The sequence below is a fragment of the Elephas maximus genome, chromosome 8 (assembly GCF_024166365.1).
Source record: "Elephas maximus indicus isolate mEleMax1 chromosome 8, mEleMax1 primary haplotype, whole genome shotgun sequence".
In the NCBI taxonomy this organism is placed as follows: domain Eukaryota; kingdom Metazoa; phylum Chordata; class Mammalia; order Proboscidea; family Elephantidae; genus Elephas; species Elephas maximus.
This window is the reverse complement of record NC_064826.1, coordinates 7,725,729-7,742,853: the sequence shown is the minus strand read 5'-3', so window position 1 is coordinate 7,742,853 and position 17,125 is coordinate 7,725,729. Positions and strand designations below refer to the sequence as shown.

At 48.8% G+C, this 17,125-nt stretch overlaps 3 gene segments (V, D, J or C); all 3 read left to right on the top strand.

Annotated features, from left to right (window-relative positions):
* The first annotated feature begins 3,027 nt into the window (after window positions 1-3,027).
* On the top strand, window positions 3,028-3,877 carry LOC126082171 (T cell receptor beta variable 7-8-like). The segment is given in 2 exon segments: window positions 3,028-3,099; window positions 3,486-3,877. Coding segments are annotated over 2 exon segments (441 nt in total).
* Window positions 3,878-11,926: 8,049 nt separating this feature from the next.
* On the top strand, window positions 11,927-12,573 carry LOC126082170 (T cell receptor beta variable 6-4-like). The segment is given in 2 exon segments: window positions 11,927-11,988; window positions 12,089-12,573. Coding segments are annotated over 2 exon segments (528 nt in total).
* A 733-nt stretch (window positions 12,574-13,306) lies between these two features.
* On the top strand, window positions 13,307-16,197 carry LOC126082169 (T cell receptor beta variable 7-8-like). The segment is given in 3 exon segments: window positions 13,307-13,423; window positions 13,829-14,154; window positions 16,114-16,197. Coding segments are annotated over 3 exon segments (459 nt in total).
* The last annotated feature ends 928 nt before the right edge of the window (window positions 16,198-17,125 follow it).

Sequence of the window (17,125 nt, the reverse complement as noted above, 5' to 3'; positions counted from 1 at the left end):
AGCAGACAGCAGCCTTGACCTGGAAATAATCAGCTAGGAGAATTATCACCCAGAGACTGTCACCTAAGTCTCCACCAAGCACCTAAAATGGTTCAATGTTGACAAATTATTTTTCATGTAGTGACTCTGTATATTCCTTCCATCTTTTTTTGATGCTTCCTGTGTCATTTCATATTTTCCCCATAGAATCCTTCACTATTGCAACTTGAGGCTTGAGTTTTTCTTCAGTTCTTTCAGCTTGAGAAATGCCAAGTGTGTTCTTCCCTTTGGTTTACAATTTCTAGCTCTTCACACATGTCATTATAATACCTTAGTTTGTCTTCTGAAGCGACCCTTTGAAATCTTCTGTTCTGTTCTTTTTACTTCAGCAATTCTTCCTTTTTCTCTAGCTGCTCGACATTCAAGAGCAAGTTTCAGAGTCTCTGCTGACATTTGTTTTGGTCTTTTCCTTCTTTGCTGTCTTTTTAATGACCTCTTGCTTTCTTCAAGTATGATGTCTTTGTTTCATTCCACAACTCCTCTGGTCTTTGGTCATTAGTGTTTGACTCATCAAATCTATTCTTGAGATGGTGTCTAAATGCAGGTGGGATATACTCAAGGTTGTACTTTGGCTCTTGTCGACTTGTTCTAATTTTCTTCAGTTTCCATTTGAATTTGTATAAGAGCAGTTGATAACCTCTTCTACAGTCGGCTCCTGGCCTTGTTCTGACTGATGATATTGGGCTTTTCCATCATCTCTTTCCCCAGATGTAGTCAATTTGATTCCTGTGTATTCCATCTGGTGAAGTCCATGTGTATAGTTGCCGTTTATGTAGAAGAAAAAAGATATTTGCCATGAAGAAGTCATTGGTCTTCCAAAATTCTATCATGTAATCTCTGGCATCATTTCTATCACCAAGCCCATATTTTCCAACTCCAATCCTTCTTCTTTGTTTCCAACTTTCACATTCCAATCACCGGTAAGTATCAATGCATCGTGGTTGCATGTTCGATCAATTTCAGACTGCAAAAGCCGGTAAAAATCTTCAATTTCTTCATCTTTGGCCTTACTGGTTGGTGCGTAAATTTCAATAATTGTATTAACTGGTCTTCCTTGTAGGTGCATGGATATTTTCCTATCATTGACAGTGTTGTCCTTCAGGATAGATCTCGAAATGTTCTTTTTGACAATGAATGCAACAGCGTTCCTCTTCAAGTTGTCATTCTTGACATAGTGGACCGTATGATTGTGTGATTCGCATTGGTCAAAATCAGTCCATTTCAGCTCACTAATGCCTAGGATGTTGATGTTTATGCCTACCATTTCATTTTTGACTGACCATTTCCAATTTTCCTACATTCATACTTTGTACATTCCAGGTTCTGATTATTAATGGATGTTTGCAGCTGTTTCTTCTCATTTTGAGTAGTGCCATATTAGCAGATGAAAGTCCCGAAAGTTTGACTCCACCCACGTTATTAAGGTCAACTCTACTTTGAGGAGGCAGCTCTTCCCCACTAGTCTTTTGAGTGCCATCTAACTCGAGAGGCTCATCTTCTGGCAGTATATCAGACAGTGTTCCATGGCTATTCCAAAGGCTTTCACTGGGGGATTCTTGTCAGAATAGACCGCTTCTTCCTAGTTTGTCTTAACCTGGAAGCTCAGCTGAAACCTGTCCACCATGGGTGACCCTGCTGATATCTGAATACCAGTGGCATAGCTGCGGTTTATTTTGTGTGCTACGAGGGATTTTAAAGCAAAGAGTTGGCTTCTGACTCTAGCTTCTGAGTTTTCCCTCACAGTCTGCATCACACTGTTATCACCAAGATCCTAGGACAGCAAAAGCTGCTAGCAAAAGCAGAAGCGATGCCATTAGCACGTGCCTGGGCCTGAGACACAGGTAGGTGGCTGCATCCCAAGACCTACAGGAGGCACAAACGCTGCTTCTCTGCTATAAAGTAAGGTCCACACGCTAAAAATGCCTCTGATAGTTTCTACTCCATTAGCTTGGGGGGTTCACCCTTCTCTTCTGTGCAGTAACAGAGGTAGAGTGCTGTGTTCACCTCTTTTCTAGGCACACACATCCATTTTTCTCCCAATCCGACTCCTAGGAGCCTTGTTGCAGGTCCTGCCTGTATTCGTTCTCCCTTGTCTTCCACAGGAGGTTGTGAATTAACACGTTAATCTCACTCCCCTCCTGGAAACTCCTTTCTTCCCCAACTCCAATGATGAGTTGACTCTGGTTAGGCTCTTGTATCTCTGACTTGGTTCTTTTCAGTGTCCTTTGAGGACCGCTTTAGTCCTGTTGTTGTGAGTGGTCATTGAGTCGGCTCTGACTTAGGACTAACCTTACGTCCAACAGAACGAAACTTTGCCTGGTCTTGTGCTGTCTTTCAATGTGGGTTTTTATTAGGAATGTTGAGGAGCCCTGGTGGTACAGTGATTAAGCGCTCGGCTCCTAACCAAAAGCTTAACTATTAGAACGTACCAGCTGCTTCACAGGAGAAAGACGTAACAATTTACTTCCTCAAAGATTACAGTCTTGGAAATCCTGTGGGGGAATTCTGCCCTGTCCTGTGGGGTAGCCATTAGTCGGCATTGAATCAACAGAAACAGGATTTTTTTTTTTTTTAATTAGGGATGCCTACTCAATTCATTTGTCTTTTCACTTTCAATGTTGTGCATGAATTATTGTTTATTTTCTCAATCTTCAGCTATTACCTATGTAAGGGTGATTTTCGGTTGCGTAGTTCCGTTCAGATCTCTGATCTGCAGAACATCGTGTCAGCTTTCCAGCTGAACATCCTCACCCTGCATTCTATGGACCCACAGACTCAGCATGTGCTCTGCACTTGCGCCTTTCTGCTCGGGGAGCCTCTCAGGAGAGTCTGGTGTTACATATTCAAATCATTCATCTAAGTGTGTTATAATATGGTCACATGATCCCGAGGCCATGGGGTCTGATGAGACAGTGATATCACCTGCTTTGTGGGCAAAGGGACACCCCCTTCTCTGCTCATGCGCACAAAATCCCAGGCCCAGCAAACTCTCCAGTCCTGCCCGACCCACCATGGAGTCCAGGCTCCTTTGCTGGGCAGCCATCTGCCTCCTGGTGGCAAGTGAGTCCCTGGACACCAAGTAGTTCCAGTGTGTGTGTGTGTGCACATGGGGGTATGTGTGAGTGTGCATGTGTGTGTGGTACATATGGTGTGTGCTTTCATGGGCTGTGAGTGTGAGGTATATGTGTGTCATGCGTGTGAGCGTTGTGTGTGATGTCTGTGGGGAGTGTGTTTGTGTAGTGTATGTGATGAGTTTTATGTCCGTGTCCATGGTGTGTGTGTTGTGTGTATGCGTGTGTGTGTGGTGTGTGTCCCTATAGGGTGTGTATGTGTGCATGTGTGGTTTGTGTGTGGCTGTATGCGGTGAGTGTATGTGTGGTATGTGTGATATGTGTGTCAGTCTGTCTGTGTGCTGATTCTCATCACTGTTCCCATTCTGTCCCAAGCATCTGTCTCCTCAGGTCAAACAGGTGCTGGAGTCTCCCAGGCCCCCAAGCACAGGGTCACAAAGAAGGGCCAGGCTGTAGCTCTCACGTGTGATCCAATTTCTGGTCATGTTGGCCTTTTCTGGTACCGACAGACCCTGGGGCAGGGCCTGGTGCTCCTGACTTATTTTCAGAATGAAAAGGAAGCAGACAAATCGGGGATGGCTGACGATCGGTTCTCTGCGGAGAGGCCTGAGGGGTCGTCTTCCACGCTGAGGATCCAGCCTGTGGAGCCCGGGGACTCGGCCTTGTACCTCTGTGCCAGCAGCTTAGACACAGCGTGGCATGGCTACCTCCTTCCTATGCACAAACCACATACTCCTCCTCTCTCCTTGCTTCTCCTAGATGCCTGAGCAGAGTCTTCCTCTGTCCTCCACTCCCCAGGGAAAGCAGTAGACTAGGACATTAGCTGACCTTTCTGTAGGAGGAAGCCAGACCACAGGAGAACTCCTGAAGCTCTTTGGCTGTAGGTGGGTGGATGGAAATCATTAGAAGATGGCAGAAATATCTGCCCAACCCTCTGCTGATTTCTGTTTACTGGGGTTACTTTGATGATCTCCTGTGTGTGGCAGACGACAGGGATTTTTTGTATATCTTCAGTAACGGAGAGAAAAGGATTTCCTTCTACTTCAAGTGCTGGGTTTTTCTTCCTATTTTAGACTAGGTAATTATTTCCTTCTATCCCTCATTCTATTTTTCTCCCTTTCAGAATGCGGTTGTAAGGGAGAAAATCCCAGTTAGTTGATAACTGTCAGATATGCCACAGGAGTTAAGTAGAATGAGCTTGGGGTAGTAAACATAGTAACTCGAAGGAATAGAGTTTGGGTGTTTTCGGCTCGTTCTCTGGATGAACAAAACCAGTGATGGGTATATATAAAGACATATGGAAAGATTTATTTCAAGAAAAGGGCTCACACAATTGTGGAGGCTGGCAAGTCCCAAATCCAAAGACTGATCTCTCCTGACAAAAACTCGAACTTATGTGTGGCATAGTCTCTCCATCGTTTCTTCTAAGGAACATTCTGGTTGTACTTCTTCCAAGACAGATTTGCTTGTTCTTTTGACAGTGCAGGGTATATTCAATATTCTCTGTCAATGCCACATTCAGCAGAATGTTACAGGTTTTGTTAAAAATACTGTAACTGCTGTTTGTTGTTTTTTTGTTTTGTTTTGTTAAAAAGGGTTGTTCCTTTTTTAAAGACAAAATATATTCTCCATGCCTCATTCTCACCTGTACGAGTAGGGACCTTGGTGGTTCAAGTGGTTTTCATTCAGCTACTAACCTGAAGGTTGTTAGTTTGAACCCACCCAGTGATATGGTGATGATCTGGTCATCTGCTTGTGTAAAGATTCCTTCCAAGAAAACCCTATGGAGCAGTTCTACTGTGTAACACATGAAGTCACCATGTGTCATAATTGACTCACTGGCAATGAGTTTGGTTGTTTTCATTTATTTGCTTGTTTGCTTAGGTCTATCAGTCAGGATCCTGGCAGGATTGAGGAAAAGCAATGAAGGGACTATTTGAAAAGTTGTGGTCGGGTTAGACAGGGGAAGAAGAAGTAGCCTAGAGGGCTAGCACAGGTGTGTGTTTCCTACCTGTGTTGGTGTGAAGGAAGGAGAAGATGGTGTGGTTTCCCTGGCAGCTGAGCGTTGTGGCTTTGGGAGAAGGCTGCCTGTTAGGAAAGATGGCCTTAGAGGAGAAAAGTAACCAATATAAAATGAAGCCCCACAAGAAGTGAGCCAGCCAGCCAGGGAAAGAGATAGTATAATCATTTCCACTTCTAATTAGGGTGACCATATGTCTTGGTTTGCTCTGAACAGGCCTGGTTTTAGCATTGAAAGTCCCCTAACCCAAGAAACCCTTTAGTCCATAACCCAGGTTTCTTGGTCATCCTGCCACCTTCTCCTTTCCTGCCATTATCTCCCTTCAGCCTCACTCAGCCATGAGGAAGAGGAGAAAGGACCAGGGGGTCGGCCTCCCATAGCACCAATTTGGTGGGTATGGGCGAGCCAGCACAAACCACTCAGAGCCCACTGCATGGGGGGCTGAGGGAAGCAAGCCCCGAGGGCCTAGTCTGTGCTGAATGGTAGAGTCACAGAGGCCTTTCTGGGGAATCTGCACCCCTCAAGCTCACACATCCTGGCCCCTGGTTTGCACTTGATTACTAACCTAAAGTTCAGTGGTTTGAACTTACCCAGGGTGCCGCCGAAGAAAGGTCTGTCAATCACCTTTGTAAAGAATGTTCCTGTTATTTGTGGTTGGGTGGGTTCCAAATCATAGTTACCCCAAGTCTACAGAGCAGAACAGCTCCAGAGGGTTTTCAAGACAGTACATAACTTTTCAGAAACAAATCACCAGGCCTGTCTTCTGAGGTGTCTGTGGGTGGGTTAGAATCACCCACCTCTAGGTTAGTGTCTATGAGCAAACTGTGTCACTTAGGGACCTTTTCTAGATGTTTGAATGGATGGGTGGGTGGATGGATGGATGGATGGATGGATGGATGGATGGATGGATGGATGGATGGATGGATGGATGGATGGATGGATGGGGGGGTGGATGGGTGGGGGGGTGGATGGGAGGGGGCGTGGGGGGTGGGGGGGTGGATGGGTGGGTGTGTGGATGGGTGGGTGTGTGGATGGATGGATGGATGGGTGTGTGGATGGATGGTTGGCTAGGTGGTTGGGTGGTAGGTAGAGAGGTATGTAGATAGGAGATAGAGAGAGAGATAATAGACAGACAGATAGATAGATACATGGATACACAGATACATAGATAGCTGTGGTTGAGTAGATTCTGACTCATGGTGACCCCATGTGTGCAAAGTAGAACTGCTTCATAGAGTTTTCAAGGCTGTGACCTTTTGGAAGCAGGGCCTCTCTGGGTGGATTTAAACTGACATCATTTTGGCTGGTAATCAAGCCCTTAGGTGTTTGTGCGACCAAGGGACTCCTTCTGTAAAGACCACAGCCACAAAAACCCTCTGGAGCAGTTCTAGTCTGCACACCTAGGGTATCCATAGTTGGAATAGATTCAGTGGCTATGGGTTTGGTTTTTTTAATTTAGACTTCTTTGGACTTAATTATGTGGCCCACATCCTAGTTCGCCATGCAGGGCTGGACGACTGCCTGGGACAGGTAGTCTAAACACAAACCTGGTTGAGACCAGCACTGGGAGATGAGTTTAGTCAGGGATCCTCCCTCACAGCAGGGCACAGGCCTCTGACTCTAGAGTGGAGGACTTCAGGCTTTCATGGGAGGAGGAGTGGAAAGTGGAACAGGGGCAGTCGGAGAAGCAAAGCCTCAGAGACACACCAGAAATGCTGTGTGTGTACTTGGCCCCCACTATAAAAAATTATTCAGATGATGCAGGAGTCTGTGGAATGGCGAGGCACTGGAAGCCTCAGCCTGCAGGGACAATGGCATCAGACAGGAGTGTCACAGGGCGTCCTCCAATCAGGAAAAAGAGGCTGAGGACACCAGCTCTCACCCCCAGAGGTCCAAGGCCCCATTGAGCTGTGATATTTCCCATGCCTGGCTGGCCCTGGGCTCCTGACTCTGCTGCTCAGTGCTCAGAGCTGTTTTGCCTTCTGGGGGCAGATGAGTCCTGTGAACAGTTGGTCTCTGCACTCAGAGCTGGGCCTCCCCTGGAGGTGCACCATCAGCTGCTCCTGCACTCACCTCTGCCACTTTCCCCACAGGCCCAGTGAGTTCTGGAGTCACACCCTTCCCCAGTCCCAGAGATATCTGATCAAAGCACCAGGACAGCAGGTGATGCTGAGCTGTTCCCCCCTCTCTGGGTACCTCTCTATATCCTGGTATCAACAAGTGCAGGGACAGGGCCCCAGTTTCTACTTTAGCATTACAGCAAGAAAGAGAGAAAGAAAAGTAACACTTCAGACCAGTTCTCACGCCAACAGTTCCCTGACTTCTTCTCAGAGCTGAATCTGAGTGCCCTTGATAGGTGGGACTTGGTCGTGTTCCTCTGCCAGCAGCTTGCACAGCCCTGCAGAGGCCCAGCTACTCTGTGCACAAAGCCCTCTGCCAGCTCAGGAAGTGACCATAAAAGAGCAGGCAGACTTCCCCAAGCAGCTGATTACAAGCGTACAATATTTATATAACTGTTAATATTTGGTTTATTAGCAAACACGCACTTTATCAACTCTACTCCACTTAGGACTCAAGCAGTCATCTTGGCTGCAGTGTGCTGGGCATCACTGGGCTTTTTAGGACCTTCCTGAACAATTACTAATAAAGCTCACACTGACCCTGAAGAGGGCACTGTTGTTGCCTCATCTTCAAGTGAGAACACTGGTTTGTTGAGCTGACTCCCTAGCATCCACATGGGGCAGGATGCCCCCTTAGCCCAGAGCTGTGGGATATTAAGCCCACTTTCTCTAGCACCACATCTTTTATTTTCTGCTTTAACATAGAGAAATTCATTTTCTCACAGTCTAGTAGGCTAGAAGTCCAAATTCAGGGCATCAGCTTCAGGGCAAGGCCCTCTGTCTGTAGTCTCTGCAGGAAGGCCCCTTTCGTCAATCTCCCTGGACTAGGAGCTTCTCTGTGCAGGAACCCCAGGTACAAAGGATGCACTCTGCTCCCAGTGCTTCTTCCTTGTCAAACAACACATCGTAAAACATGTACATTAAAAGAGGGCCTCGTCTGTGGTTGTACACTATTTCTATATAAAAATCATTCATCCTAGATCAACCTTGCTGGGTGATCGTACTCTGGAGGTTTGGGGAGGACCATTTTATTTAAAATACTCACCCAAATCACTGAAAGTACCCTAATGATTTAACCTGAGCGTCTAAAAGACAGAAATACTTGGAGAGTTGAAAACATAGGAGAAGTTGTTTCATACTGGAAATAATAATGAGCTCAAAGGTCCAAACTGTCTTGGGAGGAGGTCAAAGACAGCACACCCTCTTGGGAGAAATGTCCAAATTTCACTTATTCTGGGATATGCCCTTGTGTACACTGAGGAGGCCCTGAGCCAAGAGCCCGGCTGGGACAATGACATCACTGAGCAATTCCAAGAGAGCCCAGGTCCCATTTTCTCAGCACACTGCCTGACGAGACCCTCCTCTCCCTTCCCTGGGCCCCGACCAGCCATGCGCTCCAGGCTCCTCTGCTGCACGGCCTCTGCCTCCTGGGTGCAGCTGAGCCTTCAGACCACCAAGTAATCCCATTGTTTGTGTGTGGATGTGGGTGTGTATCTGTGCGGAAGTGTGGTGTATGCATGTGGATACATGTTTGAGATATGTGGTATATGGTGTGTGCATGTGTATAATCTATGAACATGTGTGTATGTGTGCAGTATGTGGTGAATGTGTGTGCCTGTGTGTCCCATATGGCGTGTGGTGCGTGCATGTGGGTGTTGTATGCATGTGTGTGATGTGTGCATGTATGTGGTGTGTGCCCAAGGTTCGACACCCCGATCCCTCCCATGTCCATAGCTGGAGATCCAGGTGTTGAGTCATCTGTAAATGAAGGAAACTTTTGCTTTGTAAATGGGCTCGGATGCAGCTGTGTGCCAGAGAACATCTTCCGCTCTGGTGAAGTTTAGGTCCAGGATCAAGTTTGGGGCCAAGGTTCTTCAGATTCCGCACATGGACCAAGATCTTGGTTTGTATACGTGTAGGATTTCAGTGCCAAATTCAGGTGTGGTCAGGCCAAGCCTCAGTTAGAAACCACGGCTTGGCAGGCTACAAGGGATGGGGAAACTCTGGAGGAGTGGGTGATGTCTCTGCGGCAGCTTCAACATCACAAAATGATCCTATCAGGGAAAAGGGGTGCAGACCATTAGAGTGCTAGGCCTAGGACACCCCACCCTGAGTGGGAAACACTGCCCACCCTGCCTGGCCCGCCATAAGCTCCAGGCTCATCTGCTGAGGGAACCTCTGCCTCCTGGGGGCAGGTGAGTGCTGGCCACAGGTGGGAAGGCATCAGCCTGCCTTTACCATCCCCGAAGTTCAAGCCCAATCATGAGGATGGCTGCAGCCAGGCCCCCTGCACTCTGTCCTCAGCTTCTTCCGTGTCCCCCCTTATACAGGCCCAATGGGTTCTGGAGTCACCCAGTGCCTGAGACACCTGAGCAAAGCATAAGGACAGCAGGTGATGCTGAGCTGTTCCCCCCTCTCTGGGGACCTTTCTGTGTACTGGTACCAGAAGACCCAGGGCAAGGGCCCTCAGTGCCTCCTAGAATATTGACAGGAAAGAGAGAGACAAAGGTGACATCCGGCATAAGTTCTCAGGCCAACTGACTACCTGACTACCACTCGGAGCTGAACCTGAGTGCCCTGGAGCGTGGGGGACTTGGCTGTGTTCCTCTGTGTCAGCAACTTGCACAGCCCTGCAGAGCACTGGCCTCCGTGTACACAAAGCCCTCTGCCCAGCTTAGGAAGTGATGGTGAGAGTGAGGGCGGCATCCAGGCTGAGCTCAGGACAGCTGAGCCGAGGGCTCCCCAGATTCTATTTGCTCATCCCTGTAACCTGTGTCACTGCTGACAGAAGTGTGTTGAGGAAGGACTGTGTTACAGTTTGTTCAGCTGCAGAACCACTACTGACACGGGTGAAGGTACTCTCCTGCAGGCAGAGGTCACAAATAGCAAAGTGAAGAAGCACACTGGGCTCCATTCCTCTGGCATCTGTGGGCCGCAGATCCCCCTGCAGAACTATCCCTGCTTCAGCTTCTCCTCTTCAGGCCCAGGTGTGCAGGAGCAGGAAGGTCATAGGTCATGCACCACGTGGGATTATCAAGCTGCCTCCCTGACAACTTCAGGGCAGAGACCTGCATGGATCCTACAGGTGACAAGAGAAAAGGCGCACCTTTCTGCAGTGGAGCCGTCGTTCATACCCAGACTGTGTGCCTTTTTTGATGAAGGTTGTCACTGGGAGGTGCAAGCAGTGACCACACTCAGCTGCTAACCAGAAGGTTAGAGGCTCCAGTCCACTCAGAGCTACGTCAAAACAAAGGCCTGGCAATCTACTTCTGCAAAAGCATCTACTGAAAACCCTATGGAGCACAGTTATACTCTGACACATATGGAGTCACCGTGAGTTGGAGTTGTCTCAGTGGCAGCTGGTTTTGTTGGGTTTTGTGTGAGCTGGGGGGTTCCAGTGGAGTCTTCCCTGTTGCACACAGAGAGGAAGGGGGGTTTGCTAAGGAGCCTTCCTGTTCATGGTGCAGCCTACCAGGAGAGAAAGGACATAAAGGGTTGGAATTCGTTAGTCCATTTCCTTTATTTAACCCACATTTTTGTGCCCTCTACTTTGTACAAGATTTGGGATCACATGAAATAAGAAACTTAAAATGAAAGTAACTCTGTATCTTGCCTCGGGAGCTCCAGGGTCTACAATCCTAAATGTCCAATATCGATCCTAAACATCTACCTGTTCCTGTGGAAATTTCTGTCTCATGAGTCACAGGGAATTACAGAATGCAGGGGGTCAGGGCACTACTGTGCATGCAGGGTGCAGCTCTGCTCCCTGGAGAAGGTTCCAGAAGGAAACACACATGGACAATTTTATCAGTATCTGGCTGCATCCGAGTAGACTGTGACTTACAGCAACCCCATCTGAGTCAGAGTAGAACGTCTCCACGGGGTTTGCAGTCGCTGAATTTCATAAGCAAATCTCCAGGCCTTACTTTGGAGGCACCTCTGGGTGGACTTAAACCTCCAACCTTTTGGTTAGCGGCTGAGTGTGTTAACCCTTTGCACCACCAGGACCTCAGTCCACTGATTAGCAACCTTAATTCAATCTACAGCCTTATTCCCCCACTGTGAAGTCTAATACTCTTACAGGCTCCAGGGCTTCGGATGTGCACATCTTTGGGGAACTTTCTCCTCCCGACCACGCCCAAGAAGCAGGTGCCCGGATGTATCTAGCTAGGTGTGGGCAGGTATCCCACCAGTCGGGGAATGGATAAGGAACTGAGTGAAACCTTCCTGAGTGCTGGTTGAAGAGGTGCCCTGGGATCTGGAGCCCTGACTCCAGAGAGGGTCTTTGCAGGTGGAAGGAGGTTAACAGGAGGGTGGGAAACCAAGCAAAAGAGAAAAGGACTCTTGAAGGAATATCTGGGACACATGAGTCATAAATGGCACCAGGAAGCCCCAAAGATCTCCCCTGGCATTCTGGACTGCAGGGTTAGTTAGGTAAATAAAAGCCAGTGAGTCAAGGAGGAAATCCACAAACTGTTTTGTGGGAAGCCAGGAAAGACTCATCTCCTCACTAGATTTGTGCAAATCAGAGGACTGCATTCCTCCCACTCTGAGCTGCTGGCTGCATGTTTGTTTTTTACCTGAAGTTTCCAGGGGGTAGGGGAGGGGGCGTGGCCACTGGGGCAGGCTGCTCTGGGGCCAGGCTGGACAGGAGGGTGACATCTCAGAAGGGCCCTTCCAGAGTTGGTTCCTGCCATGCGCCTCCTGTGCACTGTGGTCCTGGCTGTCCTGGGGGCAGGTGTGTCCTGGGCAGGAGCCTCCCCTCTCCTGGGATTTCCCAATCCTGCCCCAGCTTTTCCCTGTGCCCTCGGCACCAGCTTTGGTCTCTGTCCCCACAGGGCACACGGATGCTGGCATGACGCAGACCCCAAGGCACACGATCACAAGGACAGGAGGGAATGTTACCCTGCAATGCACCCAGGACATGAACCAGAACTCCATGTACTGGTACCGACAAGACCCGGGACTGGGCCTGCGGCTGATCCCCTACTCTAATGGTGTTCCTGATACCTACAAAGGCGATGTCCCCGAGGGGTACAGTGTCTCCAGATCAAACACGAAGGACTTCCCCCTCACGGTGGGGTCGGCCGTCCCGTCGCAGACAGCTGTGTACTTCTGTGCCAGCAGTGTCTCCACAGTGCTGCACAGCCACCTCAGCCCCTCACAAAAAGGGTTCAGGAAACCCATGCAGCCCGCTCAGCCTGGGGACCTTGGAGCTGGGGTGGCAGGCGCAGGGGCCTCTGTTGCTGCTGAGGTCCAGCTTAAGGCACTCTCAGCCAGCCAGGACCTAATGATGGGACTCAGCTGTGTGTCTCTGGGCTAGCAGCAATCACACAGAGCTGCAGTGTGTCCTGTCCCTGAGACCCTTGCCTGGCTCCCAAATGCTCGACCTTTGCCAGCCCTGCTCCCCCTGAAGGAAAGTGAGTTTGTAACTACAGTGTCCTATTAATGAAAGTGGACGTATTTTAGTGACTATGGAACACCTGGGCATTCCCCTAGCAGTGGAGTGAGGAGTTGAACCCCCTGTAACAGCCTCGTGGGTTCTGGAAGCATGGGGAGATGCTCTAGGGCATATCACACACCGGTGTTTCTGGACTAAGTCTCCTTCCATAAAGGCTAAGTCTCCTTCCATAAAGAAGTGGAGAGGAACTCTTTCTGTGGCACGGAGACTTGAGTGGCAGGGCTTTGGCATGGGACGTGGAGACATAGTCTCTCACAGAGAGAAGAGAATGCAGGGGACATGGGTCTTTGACTGGGGCAGTGGGCCAGGACCCCTGTGGTGATTTTTTTAAAGAGCGCTTACCCGCTGCAGTAGAGTGGATTCCGACTCATAGCGACCCTATAAGACAGAGTAGAACTGCCCCATATGGTTTGCAAGGAGCGCCTGGTGGATTCGAGCTGCTGACCTTTTGGTTAGCAGCCGTAGCTCTTAACCACTATGCTGCCAGGGTTTCCAAAGGGAGCTTATACATGTTCAAATCAGTCATGCAAGTGTGTTATAATGTGGACACATGTTCCTGAGGCCACGGGAACTGATGAGACTGTGGGGAAAGGGACACTTCCTCCTCTGCTCCTGTGCACAAAACCCTGCCCCAGCAAATCCTCCAGTCCTGCCCAACCCACCATGGGCTCCAGGCTCCACCGCTGGGTGGCCCTCTGCTTCCTGGGGGCAGGTGAGTCCCTGGACACCAAGTAGTTCCAGTGTGTGGTGCGTGCGTGTGCATGCATGGGGGCGTGTGTGAGTGTGCATGTGTGCTTGTATGTGGTGCGTGTGTGTGGTATGAGTGTGTGGTGTGTGTGGTGTGAGTGATGTCTGTGTTTATGTGGTGTATGCGTTGAGTGTGTATATGGTATGTGTGTTATGTTCATGTGTATGGTGTATGTGTTGTGTGTGTGTGTGTGCCTGTATGGTATGTGTGCATGCACAATATATGTGGTGTGTATGTCTGTGTGCATGTGTGGTTTGTGTGTGGCTGTATGTGGTTAGTGTATGTGTGGGGTGTGTGATGTGTGTGTGTGTGTCTGTGTGGTGATTCCCGTCATTGTTCCCATTCTGTTCCCAGCACATGTCTCCTCAGGTCACAGAGGTGCTGGACTCTCCCAGGCCCCCAAGCACAGGGTCACAAAGAGGGGCCAGACAGTAGCCCTCAGGTGTGATCCAATTTCTGGTCATGCTGGCCTTTTCTGGTACCGACAGATCCGGGGGCAGGGCCTGGTGCTCCTGACTTATTTCCAGAATAAAGATGAAGCAGACAAATCGGGGATGCCTGAGGATCGGTTCTCAGTGGAGAAGCTTGAGGGGTCATCTTCCATGCTGAGGATCCAGGCTGTGGAACCGGGGGACTTGGCCGTGTACCTCTGTGCCAGCAGCTTAGCCACAGCGTGGCATGGCCACCTCTTTCCTGTGCACAAACCACATACTCTTCCTCTCCTTGCCTCTCCTAGAAGCCTGAGCAGAGCCTTCCTCTGTCCTCCACTCCCCAGGGAAAGCAGTAGACAAGGACATCAGCTGACCTTTGTGTAGGAGGAGGCAGGACCACAGGAGAACTCCTGAAGCACTGTGGTTATAGGTGGAGAGAAGGAAATCATTAGAAGGAGACAGAAATGTCTGCCCAGTGCTATACTGATCTGTATTTACTGGGGTTACCTTGATGGTCTCCCTTGTGTGGCGGGGGTAGGGCTTTTTTGTATATCTTCAGTAACGGAGATGAAAGAACCTCCTACTTCAAGTGCTGAGTTTTTCTTCCCATTTTAGAGAAGATATTATTTCCTTCTATCCCTCACTCTATTTCTCTTCCTTTCAGAACATAGCTGAAAGGGAGAAAGTCCCAGTTAGATGACAACTGTCAGATATGCTACAGGAGTTAAGTAGAATGAGCTTAGAATAGTAAACATAATAACTCAAAGGAATAGAGTTTGGGTGTTTCACGCTGGCTCCTCTAGATGAGCAAAACCAGTGAGGGGTATATATAAAGACATATGTTGTTGTTGTTAGGTGCCGTCGAGTTGGTTCCGACTCATAGCGACCCTATGCACAACAGAACGAAACACTGCCAGGTCCTGAGCCATCCTTACAATTGTTGTTATGCTTTAGCTCATTGTTGCATCCACTGTGTCAATCCACCTCTTTGAGTGTCTTCCTCTTTTCCACTGACCTGTACTCTGTCAAACATGATGTCCTTCTCTAGGGACTGATCCCTCAGGACATGTCTAAAGTATGTGAGATGCAGTCTCGCCATCCTTACTTCTAAGGAGCATATTGAAAGACATAAAGAAAGATTTATTTCAAGAAAGTGGCTCACACAACTGCGGAGGCTGGCAAGTCCCAAATCCACAGGTCAGGTGTCAGGCTAGAGGCTTCTCCTGACTCACGTGGTTGCAGGAGCTGGTGAATCCAAAATCTGCAGGTCATGCGGCAGGCTGAAATTTCTCCAGGAACTGGAGGTCAACCATGAGATGAGTGCAGGATTGAGAGAGAGAGTATGAGATTTGCCGGAACAACCACATACATTGGATGCAGGCCACACCCCCAAGGAAATTGTTCTCCCACCTGATTAGCTGCTCACATCAGATCACAAAATGGAGGATGATTACATAATATCTGCCAAACCATAAGATCCATGGTCTAGACAAGCTGACACAGAACGTTAACCATCACATAGGGTTAGGACTAGTGCTGGGATTTGGGTTCAAGAAAATTGATTGCAAAACTTCCAGAATATCCTGGAATATGCACTCTGCTGCCTACGCAGAAGCCCCTGGGTGGCAGACGAGTTTGTGCTCCACTACTAACCGGAAGGTTGGCAGTTCAAAACCACCCACCGCAATCAGGGAAGAAAGGGCTGGATATCTGCTTCCACAGAGATTACAGTCAAGAAAACCTTGTGGAGCTCAGTTTTACTCTGTAACACACGGGTCCCTTGTAATTCAGAAGCTAAGTCAATGGTTTGGTGTTTGGTTTTGAATATGCAGACAGTTCCTAGAGTCTCTTGGGCCAGAGCAGAAGGGATAAAACTTGATGGGGCTTCCCTTTTTGGTCTCAAGATGGCACTGTGGTACCACTGAGGTCTAGGGGGCTGGCGGGGGGGGGTCTGGGGGAGCTGCCCAGGAGGGGAAGGGTTAAGAAAAACTTCACCACATCCCATATTAGGCAGGGTTTTGGAGCTCTCAGTCACTGCCAGGCTACCTATAGCTCTGCAGGAGGTGGGTGGTCCCTCTAATTGCTAATGAGACCCACCGTGGGAGATCTGTGGGCCCACAGCCTTCATCCCAGGGGCAAGTGCAAAGAGAGGAGGATGAGAAGCCCTGGGATGGGGTCTACCCTGAACTCAGTGCACTGTGCCTTACCCTATTGTTCCTGCAGTCAGAGCGCCTTGGGCCTGGGACCCTGGGGGAAAGCTACCCAAATGTCCATTGGAGAAGGGGCTCTGAGGAAGAGGAGGATTAGGAAGGAGAGGAGGAGGAGAAGGAGGGAAAAGGAGAGGAGAAGAAAGTGGAGGAAGAGAAGGAGAAGAAGGAAGAAAAAGAGGAGCAAGAGAAAGATGAGAAGAAGAGGTGTTAGGAGGAGGAAGAGAAGGTGGAGAAAAAAGAGAAGGAGGGGGAGGAAGAAAGAACAGGAGAATGGGGCTCCGTAGAGGAGGAAGAGGAGAGCATTGGTCTGGGTGGTATGTACGTGCTTGTGCATGTGTGGGCACGTGCATGTCTGTGTGTACATGTTTGTGTGCCTGTGACTTTGCATGTGTGCATGTGTGTGCATGTGATAGAGAGACTGCAGATAGCACTTCATGCTACATCATCAATTTCAAATATTCTGGGCATCTGAGTAAAGTAGAGAGCAGTCGCTCCCAACCTGAAATTTATGGCTCATTTTGTTTCCAAGGGATAGGAGCAAAGTAGGATGCCATTGAGCAGCTTTAAGCTCCCCGGGTGATTTGGGATTTTACAACTCTTAAATAATTACATAAGTCACTTTAGTATTATTGGGTGGCTGTTGTCCTTGTTTTAACTTCTGTGATATTCACCCCTGATACACGGAGACCCAATGAAGAACAGAATGAAACTCTTCCCGGTCTTGCACCATCCACCTGATGGGGTGAGGATTGGAATGTCATGATTGCCACGATTTTCATTGTCTGATTTTCAGAAGCAGAACACCAGCCCTTTCCTCTTATTCCATCTTAGTCTGGACTCCTCTAAAATCTGCTCAGCTTTACAGCAACACACTGGCCTCCAATGACAGATGGGTGGTGGTTGAGCATGAGGTGAACTGGCAGGGAATTGAAGCTGGGTCTCCTACATGGAAGGTAAGAGTTCTGTCTCTGAACCATCACCACCCCCTAGCAAACAAAAACTCTCTGAAAGAAAAAAATGTCAAT